This window comes from Pinus tabuliformis, chromosome 2_1 (genome assembly GCF_031772625.1).
Source record: "Pinus tabuliformis cultivar Carrire ecotype Pingquan chromosome 2_1, CPIR1, whole genome shotgun sequence".
NCBI lineage: Eukaryota > Viridiplantae > Streptophyta > Pinopsida > Pinales > Pinaceae > Pinus > Pinus tabuliformis.
In genome coordinates, this window is record NC_142299.1 from 384,413,414 (window position 1) to 384,431,095 (window position 17,682).

At 37.3% G+C, this 17,682-nt stretch overlaps 1 protein-coding gene across 1 annotated transcript; it reads left to right on the plus strand.

The window, feature by feature from the left end:
* Positions 1 to 7,862: 7,862 nt before the first annotated feature.
* On the plus strand, positions 7,863 to 11,304 carry LOC149200450 (uncharacterized). The gene is made up of 4 exons (XM_089400948.1): positions 7,863 to 8,102; positions 8,403 to 8,465; positions 10,041 to 10,606; positions 10,689 to 11,304. Exons 1-4 carry the CDS (start codon positions 7,863 to 7,865, stop codon positions 11,302 to 11,304), a joined length of 1,485 nt encoding a protein of 494 aa, XP_089257074.1.
* Positions 11,305 to 17,682: the final 6,378 nt, after the last annotated feature.

Consider the following 17,682-nt stretch of genomic DNA (forward strand, 5'->3'; position numbering starts at 1 on the left):
GTCCAGTTTGTAGAGCAGTTAGCAAAAAAACTTCTCTGGAGCATAACTTTCTTAGTTTTTTGCCAAATTGAACCCAACAAGAGCCCGAATTGGGTTTTTGACTGTTCTGAAGCCATTGGAGACATTATTTTTACATTATGAGCATTGTAAATCCATGAAATCATATATTTGAGCACTTAATGAAAGAGGCCCAATATTGGAAGCTGGACCAGGAGATGTAGCCCATGAGGGGTGAACTCCTTTATCATTTGTTGTCTTGTGTTGTTGTATATGGTATATTTGTATATGTTTTTATGCTACAAACTAAGTTTAAAAACCATTAATTTATTTACTTTTGCAAATTTATCTATTTTCCTAAAAGACATAAAAATTTACTTGCAAAATTTTCAATAAACATTCAAGTTTGTAATACAGATCATTAAATCAGATACAACACACCTTCAACAAGATAAGTACCAAATCCACTTAAATAGTTCAATTTCCTTAGTACAAATGAAAATAACATACATCGCAAACATTCAAAGAATAGTCTTATAATATTCATGACATATGCATTAAAATGTGTTGTCTCAATAAGCTTTTGAATTAAGTAAAAGATCCAAGATACATCGAGACCGTGAACACCACTAGCCCCAAAAGTGGAGCATTAGAGTAGTCACTCGCTCCTACGAAACAAATATCTTCCTCTCCAATTCTTGGTAGGATGAGCCAAGGTGAAAAGTCTTTTACATGAGCAATGAGGGTGTATATATAACAAGTGGTGATCCATCACCTTCCTTGTGAATCTTTGTCTACCATCAAGATTGTTTGACTTCTTGTGACCTTTCGAATTCCGACACGACTTTTCACATTCTATGGATGACTCTTGGACTTCCACTTTACATTACACTTTTTCTTGTACTTGTGATTTTTACATCATTACATCATTACATCCACAAGAGATGTGGAAAGACACATGGACACACATGACATTGTGTTGACACTTGCATAGGTCACAACTTGACAATGATAATATGGACTTCATGATAAGGTGGTAGTGCCAAGTTGTTCCTCGTGTTTCTTTGTCTTCAATAGGAGATGTATCCAACACTTCATATTCATGAGAGATATTATTTTCATATATTCCCTCTAAAGGGTTGTGAATCATATGGAGTCTTCATGCGGTCCTGATCTTTGGTCTTTTGTTGTAGTCTAGTGTTCCTTCGTCTTCTCGCCTGATGATCATCTTATCTCCTTAGCTCCTTAGTTGTCTTCTAGGATGTTCTCCTTATCCATCTCCTTCATCATAATCCTGTCATGACATAATATAATATCTGTGAATGCAATCCACTCATGACAAGACCTCAGTGTGATAAACCCCTAGTGTAAGATGCCTCACATAATCACTTGTAAGGGATGGAACTAGTGACTGGTTGAGTGTTTGACTCAGGGATTGCACAGTTCCAGAGGCCAAGGTTGGGATTGAGGCTTGAGACTTCACAATGCACAGTTTAGGATGGCTAGGGTCAAGGGACTGTGTAGTTGAGGGACTTAAGGACTCAGGATGGAGGCTTGAGCCTTGAGACTACACAATGCGTAGTTCCGGAGGCTTGCGCATAGGGACCGCGTAGTTAGGGGACTCAAGAGGTTAAGCTTGAGGCTTGAATTTTCCCAATGTGTAGTTATGGAGGAAGAATAGTCTCAAGGATTGCACAATTACATAGCTCAAGGTGTAATGTTGGAAGCTTGAGGCTTGACACTACGCAGTGCGCAGTTAAGGCTGAATGGGAGGCAGGAATTGCATAGTTCTAGGGCTCAAGGGTTGAGGCTGGGCACTGTGACTACACAATGCATAGTTCTAAGAGGTAAGGTCAAGGCTTGAGGGATGAGACTGTGCAATGCACATTTCAAGAGGGCCGAGTGAGGTCAAGTTGCCTGGGAGTGGATTTTCTAGATGAAGCTAAGTGTGGAATTAGTGAGATCAAAGTAAACAAGGAAAAAACTTGAGTGTGATAACACACATAGAACATTTGAATACACAACACTGATCACTTGGAATACATGAACAACATACTTCTCTTAATACAACTACTTTCCCTAAGTGCGACACTAAAGGTACACTTTGCGACGATAGTGACAACACTGCATAAAACTTTGGGAATGAGTGTAAAGCATATCTACATGAATAGAGAGAATCATCAACACTAAATTTACCCTTTGAAACAAGACAAAAATCTTCTTTACATGATAAGCGACACTTCCCATGCCAAAAGACAACATTTTCTATATAAAGAGAAAAGTGTGAATGACACTTGCAATATATGAACAATGGTGAAAAAAACGCATGCCATAGCCAAGATAAAATGCAAAATACACAAATTAGGATGAAAGAAAGTGAATGTGACAATGGAAAACATGAAAGCGACACTCGCGAATGTGAAGGCGTGCAAAATCGACAGTTTGGAAAAGTCACAAAAACAAAAGCACAGTCACAACAACAAGTGAGAGACTGTCAATGAAAGTGCGCACTGTCTGTCGACATGGGTTGATCATCGCACAAGCACAGTCTTGATGGACTATGTTATGCCTATACAAGCTTGCATAAACGAATGAGCTCATGAACTCGTTGCAGATTGAGAATGTGCGAGTAGGTGACTTCGACTCTTATAATGCAAGAGGGATCTCAAAGACTTAACAAGGTATCAACCGACCAAGAAGTGACTACGGGATGCCTAATCGCAAGATCCTTAGTAGGCTGCAAAAGTCAAGTGTAGGAAAAATTTGGGAGGGTGTTTGTCGTAACTACAACACTTGGCGACACACTAGTAGAACTCCATTTTCTTTGTCTCGATAAACTCTTTGTGCAGGGTCTAGTTCTTCAGGAAGTATTTATTCATCGTTGACACCCTTAGTCATGTACATAGTTGGTTTTCCTGCACGTAATTTCAACTAAAATTAAATGCACGAAACTGTGTGCAACTTCCATAATATGTATCTACAACAGTCTCTAGATACACATAACTTTCCTATACGCACATTTCTTTTGTATATGCGCATATCTTCCGTATATGTGCATATCCTTTGTATATGCATATATCTTTCGTGTATGCGCATATAATGTATGTGCACAATTTCCAGATATTCGTATATACAAAATATATGTACATATATAGAAGAAGCGCATAAACGGAAGATATGTGCATATACGAAAGTTGTGCATAAACAAAAGACATGCACATATACGAAACATGTGCATATACAAAAGTCGCACAACTTTTATATATGCATATATTTTGTATCGTATACCTTCCGTATATGCACATTTTCCATATATGGACATATCTTTCATATATGCACAACTTTCATATATATATATGCATATATAGAGGTTGCACATATATGGAAGTTGTGCATATACGAAGGTTGAACTAGTGCATACCTTCTGCATATCCATAGCTTTCATATATGCACATATATGAAAGTTACGTATATACGGTAGATGCACATATACAAAAGCTGTGCATATAGATAATTTATGTGCAACTATAACCAATGTATATGCGCATATACAGAAGTTGCACTTAAATAAACACTGAAGTTCTGCACAAATTTCATATATGCACAACTTCCACATATGCACACATATTCCGTATATGCACAACTTCCGTATATGCATATATATTTTATATATGTGTAACTTTCGTATATGCACATATATTTTGTATATGTGTGACTTCCCTATATGCACATATACAGAAGTGTCCCACAACTTCATTTATATCCATATACGACAACCTCCATATATGCACAACTTTCGTATATGTGTACATCTTTTGTATATGCAAATATCTTCCGTATATGTGCATCTACCAGATATGCACAACTTCTCTATATGCACATATACCAAAGGTGCACATGTACATATGATATGCGCATATACGAAAGTTGTGTATATATGAAAGACGTGCATATACAAAACATGTGCATCTATAGAAGTCACACAACTTAAATATATGTGCATCTTATGTATCACATATCTTCTATATATGGGCAACTTTTGTATATGTGCATATCATTTTTATTTGCAAAACTTTTGTATATTTGTATATACGGAATTTGTGCACATACATAAAATATGTGCATATACAGAAGTAGTGTATATACGAAGGTTGAAGTTGTGCACAAGGACATGCATATACAAAAGATATGTGTATAAACAGAATTTGTGCATGTATGGAAGATATTCACGTATACAGAAATTGTGCATATATGGAAGTTGCACATATACGAAAGTTGCACATATATGGAAGATATGCGCATAGACGAAAGATGTGCATATACGGAAGTCACAAAATTTTTATATATACATATCTTTTGTATCACATATCTTCCATATATGCACAACATCTGTATATGCACATATATTATGTATATATGCTACTTCTATATATGCACATATTCGAAAGTGCATATACGAAAGTTGCGCATATATGGAAGATATGTGTATATACAGAAGATATGTGCATATACAGAACTTATGCATATACAAAATATATACTTTTACATCGTATATGAAATTAGTTGAATTGCATATCCCTCTCTAGTGTTTTGAGCACCGAGTCACTTTCAGTGATAGGGAGGTTACTAAAATCATACGATAAGAGAGGCATATCCAAAATTTCCCTTTGTGGCTCTTAACATAGAAGGAATGTCTTCCATGTGAGACATGTAGATTGAACATCCTACATATTAAACATGTCAACTTGGAGTTGAGATCGTGACATTGATTAAGAGTCTTATTTTATACATGTTTGTTCATGGAACAAAACAAGCTTAATTAGTCCTAGTTCATGGTCATCAAGTTCTAATCCAATTCAACTAAATTTGGTGAGCTCAGAGGTGTGTTTTCCTCTCAAACCCAATTATTCACCCTCTAGAATATGAATTGGGAAAAATTTACTCATCCAATGTTGTAAAGCTGATGATCGTTGAGAAAAGATCCATGAACATAAGAACAAACTTCATGATTTGATGGGACCGAAATCCACATAGTCCAAGTAACCTATCTGTCATTCAAAAAGGATTTTTATTCAAATAACTGAACATTGTCCAAGTAAACTTATCATCATCATTCGAGATGAATTTTTTAGAGAATGGAAAGCGCTACAAAACATGTAATTGGTATTTCAAGCCATTATAAATATGACAAGAACAGTTGGTTAATCATGTTTTTTTTTTTTGAACACACAAACGTAAACAAACTATTTAAGAGCTTCTGCAGTGATATCTAAGATGTAGAAGCAGACCAGACAAATTATAAACACTGCACATTTATGAAATTTTAGCAAATAGGAAGAGTGCATGCCATACATTAGAAATAAGAATAGCTTTGCCATTACTTGGTTGGAATAATAATTGAATTACTTGAAAGGGAAAATGACTGGATTTCCAAGGAATACATTTGAATTTACCACTGGAAAAACAAAACGAACATGATGACAAAGTGTTGTAAAGAAGACTGCAATTGCATTGCAAAATGATTTACAAAATAGTGTTCCAGAGACCAAGAGAGTGTACATTCATTACAAGTCAATGAATGCTGTCAAGTAGAATATTCAAAATACAGAAAGGAATTCAAAATTATACATGTGTAAAGACTGCAGGGGGGAGACAAGTCACAAGTTTGCTGTTCATACTTTTGAAGCAACATCTCATAAAACTCTAAAACTCTGGCGATACATTAGGTGGCGGTGATGGAGTGTCTTCGAAACAAATGGCCATCGCTAAAGTAGGCCAATTAGGTATCTGCCTCAGGGACAAACAAGGGAACCTTCCAAGCACACATTCCAGCAAATATAATCCCAAATTCCATATATTTGTAGAGCATCGAATATGCCATAACGCTGCACAATGTGTGGAGAATTCACCCTTCAAAGAATCTCCATTTCCCTCATTATTTGCTTTCGGACAACAAGCTTGTGCTTTCCCTGAACTATTTTGAGGGCATAAATTTTCCCAGTCTTGGCATGCTTAACCTTGTAGACCTTGCTAAATTTTCCTTGAACTATTGCAAGCCATGACCGTCTACCTTCACTTTGCAATGCAATCCATGACCGTCTACCTTCAAAGTTTGCTAGTCGAAGAAAAAGATGAAGTTTAGACTGCTATTGTTTCAGTTATAACTACATTTTTGATTAGCAATAACAAATATTTTAATCGTCTAACATCAGATCAAACATATCATAGTTTGACAAGTAAGATAAGAGGAGAGTGGATTTCAAAGGGGAAGGCCTTACAACGTAATTATTAATAATTAATAAAAATCATTAATATATAAGTTAAACATATATATAAACATGGAACACAATTCTTAACCATAGAGATTTACCCTACTTTAGTATGGAGATTCTTAACTTGTAAATAGAATTTGCTACAATACCATGACTTATTGATACGACATGCACAAAAAACTATAAGTCATTTCTTATGACACTTGGTCAGGACATTTTTTTAATTAAACTTTTAATTTGAACTATAATTATTTTAGAATATTTCGTGGAGATTAAATTTATATTATCAAAGTTAATAACTATTGATCATTAAATTAAAAATTTAAATATCCAATTTCAAAATAAACACACTTCTATTAATATAATTAAAAATATTCTATAATATTTAATAAATATTAAACTCCTACTATTCCATTAATAATAATTAAATCAAAATTCTTCTCACCTTAATACAAAATAAACACTACCCCGGATGCGGGTGTCATCTCGCCAGCTCAGGGAGAGCCACATGCCCAGCACGGGCTGCCACGTGAAGACTGGAGGTCTTTAATGCCTCTCGCCGCCAACACTCCAAGCCGGAAAATGCATAGTAGTAGCCTTAATGAAGGCGCTGGGAGCGATGGAGAGTCCGCAGAACGCATTCAATGCGGACGAGTCTCGAAGGAATGGTGATGGGTTTAAGAATGTGGGGAGGTTGGCGTGCGGAGCTCTGTGTGACGTGGAAACTGCCCAGATCCCTGAGCAAAGCTGCGATATTGTTGTTGAGAGCTTGTGTGAGGCTTGCTCCTTGCTGGTTATTCCTGGTTCTTCCCTGTGTTCAATTGAGCTCTATCTCGAGCCAATTTGGGGACGACAATTATTTGGGAAGGAACGCGGAGATAGCAGGCCCTCATCTCTTCTGGAGAAAGTTAAGGACACCGCGGACATCATGGTGCGAGAGAGGATGCCTTGCAGAAGAGGAAGGAGCTCAGGGCGTGGTAATTCCTCCCGTTCCCCTGCAGCGGATGTTCACCATCACTGCTGCTGCTGTTATTGTCACCGAAGAGTGGGAGCTTCCCCTGTTCAAGCTAGTCAGTTTATGGAGGCCGGCGGCTCCAGTGAAGGTGCGCCTAGGCTCCCAGCGTTCGGCTCAGTTATCTTCACCCTGGGCAGCTCCAGGGACAATGCCGGCATTAATGCCCACATCTCAGTACTATTTACCAAAATTCCTGAGGAAAGTGAGGAAGGATTGCATCGGTTCCCTGCTGAGGAAAGTCAAGAGGTTGACAGAGGGAAGCGCCCAATGGGGGAGCCATCGAATGCAGAGGGCAATTCAGCGCAGGGGCCTCAGCAAGCTCCCACCCGAACTCGAGAACCAGAGCTGCCAGCCCCCGCGCAAAATCCCATGGCAATGTGGGATGGAATCCCAGAGGGACAAGGCTGGTGCAGAATCCTGGAAGAAGAACCAGAGGAGTAACCCCCAGCGGCACTCCCTCGCATTTTCAGGACTGGTATGGGGTCGAGGTCGATATCTGGTTCACACCTCTTGTCTTATGTCTTATGTCTTCTGTCTTATGTCTTATGTCTTAGCTTGTTTCTTTTCTGTTATGGGTCATGTTCACGGCTACTGAAGTCTCTCTGTTCTGGGTCATGTACGCGGCTTATATAAACTATCTGGGTCATGTGTTTTTTGAAGGATGCCCCTGCGTGGGCTTTTTTAGCATCATATGGGATCATTACTGTGTAAGGTGTATTGGTCAAGACGGGAAATATAACCCTGTGCAAGAGAATTTTGAGTCTGATAGAGCTGCCCAAGGAGCCACAGTTGACCCTGGGCAGCCAGTCCTCTTAAATGTAAGATTTACCTGTACATATTAATATAAAGTAGTTAGTGTTACTGAGAAAAAAAAAATACAAAATAAACACTAAATAAACATGATTTAAAATAACGCTGGGAAAAAACCAAAAACCCTAATATAAATCGCAGAAGCATTAGAGTTAACCATGTTTAGAAAGCCGTTCAATTGTTTTTAAACCTCGACCGATTATTAAACTATAATTGGGTTGGGGCAGTTTCATTTGATGTACAACTTAATATTATTTTTAAAGAAAAGAAACGTAGACATTTGGGTTTGGATTGTCCATTGGATGCAGGATACAATACTATACTATACTGTGACTTTCAAGAGGAGAGTCAGCGCTTCGAATCCTGTGGACGTAGCTTTCTATCTTTTCAGGCGTTCTATAATGCTATGCCATGAAAATCACGCTGACTCACACATGGCTGGTTATCTATTTATATATATTTTTGGATTTTAGATTTTGGTCTTTTATATTTTAATTAAAAGAATAAAAATTAAATTATGTGATTATATTTTACCAGTTTTTTCATTTCTTAGTATTTTTAATTTTTAAATAGGTTTTTTTTTAAATACCATAGTTTATACATGCCATATGCCAAAAAAATGATAACTTAAATTGATATAACAATTTTTTAATAATCATATTAATTAAAAAATAAAAAATAAAATAATTAATTTTTTTAAGATAAATCTATAATCAACATTATTATATTTATTAAATAAGATATCTCACATTACGAAACTAAAAAATAATAAATAGTAATTTAATTATAACTTCATTTTAAATTATTATTCATAAATAATAGAAAAAATTAATGTAGAAGTTTAACCTATATTTATTTAAAAAAATATGGAATAAGATTTTTAATCACGAAGATTAATCCCACTTTATTATGGAGATTCTTAGTTTATAAATAGACTTTGTTATAATATACCATGACTTATCAATACCACATGTCCCAAAAAACCATAACTCTCATATGACATTTTTTTAATTAATCAATTTAATTAAAATAGTATAACTACTTTGGAGATATATCTCAACCTTTGATTTGTGTATATACTATTACAAATATTCTGGAATATTTCATGTGGGTTAAATCTCTACCTTAAAATGATTAATTAAAAAAAAAAAAACTTATGAACAAGTGTCATATAATATGAGTTATGGTTTTTTTGGCATGTATATATCTTTTTTTTTAAATGTATATATATTTAGCTCATATATTAATCTTTTTACAATTAATTGCCTTTTTATTTTTATTTTTTTATTGGACGAGGATGTATTGACTTTTTATTTTTATTTTTTTAATTGACCGCCTAGATTGATTCTTTAGGGAATACGCCTATCAATGGTTGTAGTGTGTTACTGAGTTTGTTAGGTTGCCTTGAATTTTAATAAATTAAAAAAATTAGATTGGTGCCACCTAATAAGTTCTGGCATGATAAGTTCCCCATTATTATTTACAAAATTTATTTATATATAATAAATTTTTATTTAGCAAAATGGTCTATTACTTCTAATAAATTTAAAAAATTAGATTCATGCTAGGTGGCTCCCCACCTACCAATTTCTTATGGATTTGATATTATTTCAATTCTAATAAGTTCCTCCATGATAAGTTCCTTATTATTATTTATATCATTCATTTATATATAAGCAAATTTTATTTAAAAAAATAACCCATTTTACAAAACTTAACGTCATCCTATCCAATATACATCAATACTAATTCATAAACACAAAAAACAAGTGGATGTATCTTTATACCATTTAAAATATAATTTAAACAATAAAAAATTAAAAATTTGATTCCTCTCCACTAATATTAAATTTCTCATTAAAATTGATTTATCTTAATTAAGTTAAGACTCAATTTGGATTCATCTTCATCGATTTGATATACAACTTAATTCTTTTAAAGTATAGAAACGTAGGCATTTGGGTTTGTATTGTCCATTGGATGTGGGATACAATACTGTGACTTTCAAGAGGAGAGTCAGCGCTTCGAATCCTGTGACTGTGAAGATCTGCAAACCGAACCTTTCGAGCCAATCTTCCGCCATGATCCTAATCCTCCTCTTCTTCTTGTGGGTGGGCGTCTGCTTTCTCCTCCGACGCAAACGCTTGCGCCTAATTTCATCCATGGATCCCGTCCGCCACGCCCTGGTTCTGGCGAAGCTCACAACTCAGGTGGAATTCCCTCTGCTCGGCAAGAAGGCTCTCCAATTCGCCCTTTTCAAGACCTTTGCCATTCCCTCCATATCCAAGCTGCTGGTTGCCACTCGCCAGTTCTCGCCGGCAGCCGTGACGAGGCGATACGAGGACACTGAAATTCTACTAGAGGAAATTATCCTGAATCACGTTGACAGCCCCCGAGGATCCCTTGCACTCCGCCGCCTCAACTTCATTCACGGCCGCTACAACATTTCCAACCAAGATTTTCTCTACACGCTCTCCACCTTCATCTTGGAGCCCCAGCGATTTGCCTCCAAGTACGTTCGCTCACTCTCTTTTCCGGTGCATTTAATTGCTTTTCAGAGAAATTTAAAGGGGTCTTCGTTTTTCCGTTTGCAGGTTCGGTTACCGGGAGTGGACGGAAAAAGAAACGATGGCGAACTTCGTGGTGTGGCGCGACATCGGCACACGAATGGGCATCCGAGATATTCCCGACACGGTGGAGGGAGTGGAGATCTTCAGCCGGCAATACGAAGCCCAGAAAATGGTGTACTCCCATTCCAACAGGGAGATCGGCGATGCCACGTTGGATCTCCTGCTGTCGACTGTACCCGCCTGCCTCCGTCCGTTAGGCAGACGGATCATATATTGCTTGTTGGAGGAGAGGCTTTTGGACGCCATGGGTTATCCACGTCAGCCCTATTGGCTCATCTGGATGGTGGAGGTCGTCCTGCAGCTCTGCGTTGGTTGGTTTGTGAAATGGTTTCTACCGCCAAGACCGCAGAGGTGGTCGACAGAAAGGATTTGGTTGAAGGAGGGTGGCGAGGAGGAAAAAGGTGCGAAGGTCCATAAATTGAGATACAAGGAATATGAGCCAGAGACTTATCCGAACGGTTACCGGATAGATGAGTTGGGCAATGGCAAGCCCGGAGAAGTGGGCGTGGCGTTTGGCGGACATCTCACCTGTCCATTTCTACCTCGCTTCTCGAATCCCAAGACGCAGAGGATTGGGTGATTTGTTGTCCAGATAGAAAGCACATATCAGAAACGGAGTTGTCTATAAGGTGACTTTTTGAAGATTCCGGTGACGGAATCCGGCGGAAGAAATTGAGGTTAAATCTTGTTTTGTTGCAGTTAAAATGGTTTTTTAACTGCATATTTGGATTCAGCACCTTGAAAAACCCCTGGGACGCTTTGATTGTGCAGAAACCAGCTATCAAACTTGCGATTCCAATAAATTGCTGCCGGATTTTAACCGGAAAAACCCGCCGGAAAGACTTTCAAAAAGTCGCGTTATAGACAACTGCATCAAAAACTAGATTGTGACATGCTTCTGTTATATGGTATTTTAAATTATTAGAGTCTCCTGAAATATAATAAATAATTATCGTTCTATTTAAATGTGTAGATTATTTTGACGGATATATACTTCGAGAATTCTTAAAATTATACTTAATTTGAATGAGGAAGTAATTCATGAAAAAAGATGGTATTTTAAAGGGGACTAGTCCTCTTAAGAAGCTTTATATGAGATTTAATGTACAATATATTGTATATATACAACTGTGATCTATTACATCAATTAATATATCGATATATGTGCACAATGATTTACAATAGTGAGCCGATTACCTCGACCGCTGAAGCGTGCACTCACTCATATATACAATTGTCATCCATCACATCAATCAACATATACCGATATGTGCACAATGATACAAATATCACATCAATTAACATATACCAATATATGTGCACAATGATTCACAATAGTGAGCCAACTACCCCGACGGTTGAACCGTGCATTGTCATCCATCACATCAATCAACATATACCGATATATGTGCACAATGATACAAATGGGCTGCCGCGCAGCGTCACAATAGTGAGAATCGAACACGGTCGAGGTGTGAGAAAGCCCACTGCCTCGACGGCTGAACCGTGCACTCATATGCTTGAAAAAAATAGTATATTTGATTTATTTTTGTTTTTTAAGTTAATTTAAACATAAATATAAAATCATAATTATTTTTACTAATTAAATATTTAAAAATGATTTTAGATTAAATTTGTTAAGATATTTTAAAATTATCTTACATTAAATTTGTTTGGGTGTAATTTTTTTATGGTAAAATTTGAGAAAATGATTATATCTCAAAAAAAAAAAATCTTTTCAAAATTTAAATATTATAAATCAATGTCCATAAACATTTACAACTATTTAATCTATATAACTACACTAATATTATATTATATTTTAAAAACATACTTTACATTCAACAACATAATATTACTATTATTATATTGAAATATATATTTAAACTAATATTTTTCTCAAAATATATAATTTTTTTTATTATATATTTGAATTTCTCAACTTGGCATGTTTTGAAGTTATGTTCTAATTGGATAATTGTTAATTCTTGGTCACATCATTTTTCGTTTATTGAAATTTCTAAATGTTAAAAAATAAATAAAATATGCACAATGATTCACAATAGTGAGCCGATTACCTCGACCGCTGAACCGTGCACTCATATATACAACTGTCATCCATCACATCAATCAACATATATCGATATGTGCACAATGATACAAATATCACATCAATTAACATATACCGATATGTGTGCACAATGATTCACAATAGTGAGCCAACTACCCCGACGGTTGAATCGTGCATTGTCATCCATCACATCAATCAACATATACCGATATATGTGCACAATGATACAAATGGGCTGCCGCGCAGCGTCACAATAGTGAGAATCGAACACGGTCGAGGTGTGAGAAAGCCCACTGCCCTGACGGCTGAACCGTGCACTCATATGCTTGAAAAAAATAGTATATTTGATTTATTTTTGTTTTTTAAGTTAATTTAAACATAAATATAAAATCATAATTATTTTTACTAATTAAATATTTAAAAATGATTTTAGGTTAAATTTGTTCAGATATTTTAAAATTATCTTACATTAAATTTGTTTGGGTGTAATTTTTTTATGGTAAAATTTGAGAAAATGATTATATCTCAAAAAAAAAAAATATCTTTTCAAAATTTAAATATTATAAATCAATGTCCATAAACATTTACAACTATTTAATCTATATAACTACACTAATATTATATTATATTTAAAAAACATACTTTACATTCAACAACATAATATTACTATTATTATATTGAAATATATATTTAAACTAATATTTTTCTCAAAATATATAATTTTTTTTATTATATATTTGAATTTCTCAACTTGGCATGTTTTGAAGTTATGTTCTAATTGGATAATTGTTAATTCTTGGTCACATCATTTTTCGTTTATTGAAATTTCTAAATGTTAAAAAATAAATAAAATAAAATAATTTATTTTATAATATAAATCAAGAGTTTATAATATTATTTAATATAATATTTATAATATTTTTTTTTCTCTGGAAAAATCCGTAATTTTTCATTAGGTTGGAAAAATTACATATTGTAGATGCTTTACACATATGCTGTTTGCCACTATGGACAATGATTATAGGAGAAAAACACATATGATAAGCTATGTGTATCTATCAGCCAGATATACCTCGCAGGGCAATCTGCTATAGTTCGCTTGTTATATATTGTCAAAACTGTGTCTATACATTTAGCCTTTCTAGGCTCACATGATTTTTTTGTGACATTTCAAAAAATATCATTTGTGTTGTTCAGATAGATAGCAAAAAACAAAAACAAAATGCACCCTGTTCAGCGACCAGGGTCACGCTGATATCTTTGATCTATGTATGGCCGGTGATAGTACTGGTATTCATTTGTCCCTTGCAGCTCGGTAATCTCCCACACACCCTTGTTCATCAGCGTGGCCTCCTTGGATAATTTGTCAGCATGGCTGTTATGCTCCCTATAGATATGAGAGCAAGTGATGTTGTTAAAAGCTGCTTTGATAATAAAAACTTTATTTAGAATGATGCTGAGTGTGTGTATGTGACAATCAAATATGCCATTGAACCAATTTATAATAATTTTTGAATCCCCGAAGATGTTTATGCTGGTGCAATGGTGACTCAGAGAGAAATGTAGTAAGTGGCGCAAGGTTATGAGCTCAGCATAGTTGTTGGTTTCAGCACCCAGGCCCAATTTTACTTTGTAGTAATGGTGAGCATTGATGTATAAGATGAAACCTCCACCGCAACCCTGTTGGTTAGCAGCCCCATCAAAGAAGGCCCAAGGTGTATTTGTGTCTATACACGGGGGTGGGTGTGAATGGCGCTCTTTGGGTGGCGGGGGGTCTGGAAGCTCCCTAAATGTAGCAATAATCCCAGCCTCGATAAGAGGCCAGTGAACAGGCCTGTTGTCAAAGATATGGCGGTTACGGGCTTTCCAAATATGCTAATTGACGATAATCGGAAGGTTTAAGCTCTTCGATCCTTTGTGCCTCTGCGTCCATTCTTCCCATGCAGAATTCAGGTCTGCTCCTTCCCAATGCCCGTTGAATGTAATTGAATTTGATAGAGAGCTCCACAGGTCCAGTATAGCTCTGCAGCGCAGGAAGAGGTGCTCTGTGGATTCTGATGCTCCTTTGCACAGTATGCACCAGGTTGGTCCTTGAAAAGCTCTATGCGAGAGTTGCTCCCCTGTAGGTACCTTGTTCCTCAGCATACACCAGAAAAACAGCTTGGTTCTTGGCGGCACCGTAAGCTTCCAGATGTTGTACCACCAAGACGGGATGATATCCGGTTTTTTATGTATGTTTAGAACAGTGTATCCGACCTTTGGGGTGTATATACCATTCTCAGCCTGACTCCATATAAGTTCGTCTAGACCCTCTTTAATTCTGATATGGGATTCAATTAAGGCAGCTCTGAAATCCTGCCATTCCTGATGCCATCTGTGTGGAAGGTCCATCTGATGCGCCGACCTCCATGCCTGATTAAAAACCCCTGAGTTTTGCTGGTCAGCAATATGTGCAAATACTTTGATCTCTCGTGAGTGTAGATATCTGATGAGGTCTTGAGAGAGGATATGCCTACCTCCACTGCCGATCCAAGGATCCAATCCTATTCGAGCTAGGGATCCATCATTGATCCTCCATACCAGGTTGTCTCTGATTAGAGGTAATGAATGAAGCAACGCCTTCCATACAGATGAAATGCCTGATTTTTTCCAGCTAGGGAGTCTGACCCATTCCAACAGGTCTTGGGGCCAGATATATTTTTGATATGATAGTCGGGACCATAGGTTCTGACTAGTCAGTAGGGACCAACTCATTTTGGCCGCAAGGGCTTGTGCAAATAGTGGAAGATCTTTTAGACCCCATCCCCCCCATCTCTTAGGTAGTGCAATCTTTTGCCAGCCGATCCAGGCGAAGATGCGTTTGTCTTGGTTACCGGCCCAGAGATATTTGTTGCATAATTTCTGAAGGCGAGCTAGAATATGTCTGGGGATCCAAGCAAGAGCCATCCAGAAGACTAGGGTTGCTTCCAGGACAGTTTTGATAAGCACTAACCGACCTGCCCTGGATAGGTATCTGTGACTCTAACAAGTGAGCCTTTTCTCCAATTTTGTGACAAGCCAGACCCAGTCTGCTATCCTTTGACACGAGGGCTTTAACCAGTACCCCAGATATTTAAGTCCTTTGTCCATAGGATGGATGCTATAGGGGAAAATCTGATGAGAAAACTAAGATTCATGGACTGAGGTGCGGGCAAAAGTAATAGTGGATTTTTGCTGGTTTACAAGCATGCCAGTAGCACTCGAGAAAAGATGAAGTATTCGGGAGAAAGCCAGTGAGTCTCTGATGTTGCCATCTTGCAGGATAAGTACATCGTCCACAAATAATAGATGAGTGAGGTAACAGTCATCAGTGATCTTGAGACCACTGAGGGATCCATCTCTCTTGGCAGAAATGATTAATCTGCTCAACCCTTCCATGACAATGAGGAATAAGAGAGGAGATAGGGGGCAACCCTGTCTGAGACCCCTTTCAGAGTGAAAGATATGGGAGGCCGATCCATTGATGAGGACACTGAAAGTAGGGGTGGTGACACAAGCCATGATCCAGTTGATGAGAATAAGAGGGAAACCCAGATGAATGAGGAGCATTTTGATATAAAGCCAGCTGACCCGGTCAAAAGCTTTTGACAGATCGATCTTAAGGATGATGCTTTTGAGATGTTTGGACCATATGGAATGCAGGGCTTCTTGGGCAGAACCGATAGCTTCATGGATCAGTCGATCTTCAAGAAAAGAAAATTGCTGGGGGGCAATATGCTTAGATAGGATGGGTCTGAGGCGATTTGCAATAATCTTGGAGATGATCTTGTAGAGGCAATTGCACAAAGATATGGGGCGATAGTCATCAAAGGAGGATGGGGTGTCAGACTTAGGAATGAGGGCAATGAAAGTAGAGTTAATAGCATGATATAGACAACCAGATGATCTGCTCTCCTCCACCACCCTCAGCAGGTCTTGTCCCAATAGTTCATAGAAAGCTAGATAGAATTCAATTTTCCAACCATCCGGGCCTGGGCTTTTATCTTTCTTGAACCACTTTAATGTGCTTTCCAATTCCCCTGTGGTGACAGGAGCCATGAGATCATAAATATCCTCCCCATTTACAAATCTGGGAAAATGATTTGCCACATTTATGATCTCAGCCAGATTTGTGCTTGGTGGACTCCTGTAAATGCTCCTGAAGTGAGATGTACCGAGCTGAGAGAGCTTGTTGAAAGAGTCCGAATGTCCTCCCTCTGGAAGAGGGAGATTCCAAATAGTATTTGTGACTTTCCTTCCCTTTGCATAGTTTTGAAAGAATTTTGAGTTTTCATCACCAGATTTTAACCAAATGGCTCTGCTTCTCAGTCTTTGAGTTTCCTCCCTTAATTTGAGAATATGAGCCTTTTGGTTTTCCAGCTCGATCAAACATGCCTTTTCTTCTCCTGAGATGAAACCCAAATTCTGATCATCCAGAAGGGAGCATAGATCAGCTTCAATGAGGTTGAGCTGAGCGTTTTCCCTACTATGCTTATCCTTTGCCCAATTGATAGCCAGATGCTTCAGCATGGTGAGGTTTGTACAAAAACCTTTTGCCAGGGATGCCTCTCTATCGATGGGGTTTACAACCCAGAAGTCAGTAACCAATTTTATGAAGCCTGGGTCCTGCAACCATGTATGGTTGAATTTGAAAGGAGCTTTTGGCTTCTGGAGAGGGCCAAGGATTTCCAGATAAATAGGGGAGTGGTCAGATATACCCCCTGAACCGACCCATTGCTTGTAATGATGAAAATGCTGTATAAGCGGGCCCTTCAACAAAAATCTGTCAAGTCTGCGGGCTAATGCCGCTGTACCCACTCTCCTGTTCCTCCAAGTGGGCAGAGGCTTTTGCATGGGGACGTCCATAAA

Coding starts and splice junctions, on each gene's coding strand:
- LOC149200450 (XM_089400948.1), top strand. CDS start 7,863: ATGTTCACGGCTACTGAAGTCTCTCTGTTCTGGGTCATGTACGCGGCT. Junction 8,103..8,402: donor GGCAGCCAGTCCTCTTAAAT/GTAAGATTTACC, acceptor CATTGGATGCAG/GATACAATACTATACTATAC. Junction 8,466..10,040: donor GCGCTTCGAATCCTGTGGAC/GTAGCTTTCTAT, acceptor TTTAAAGTATAG/AAACGTAGGCATTTGGGTTT.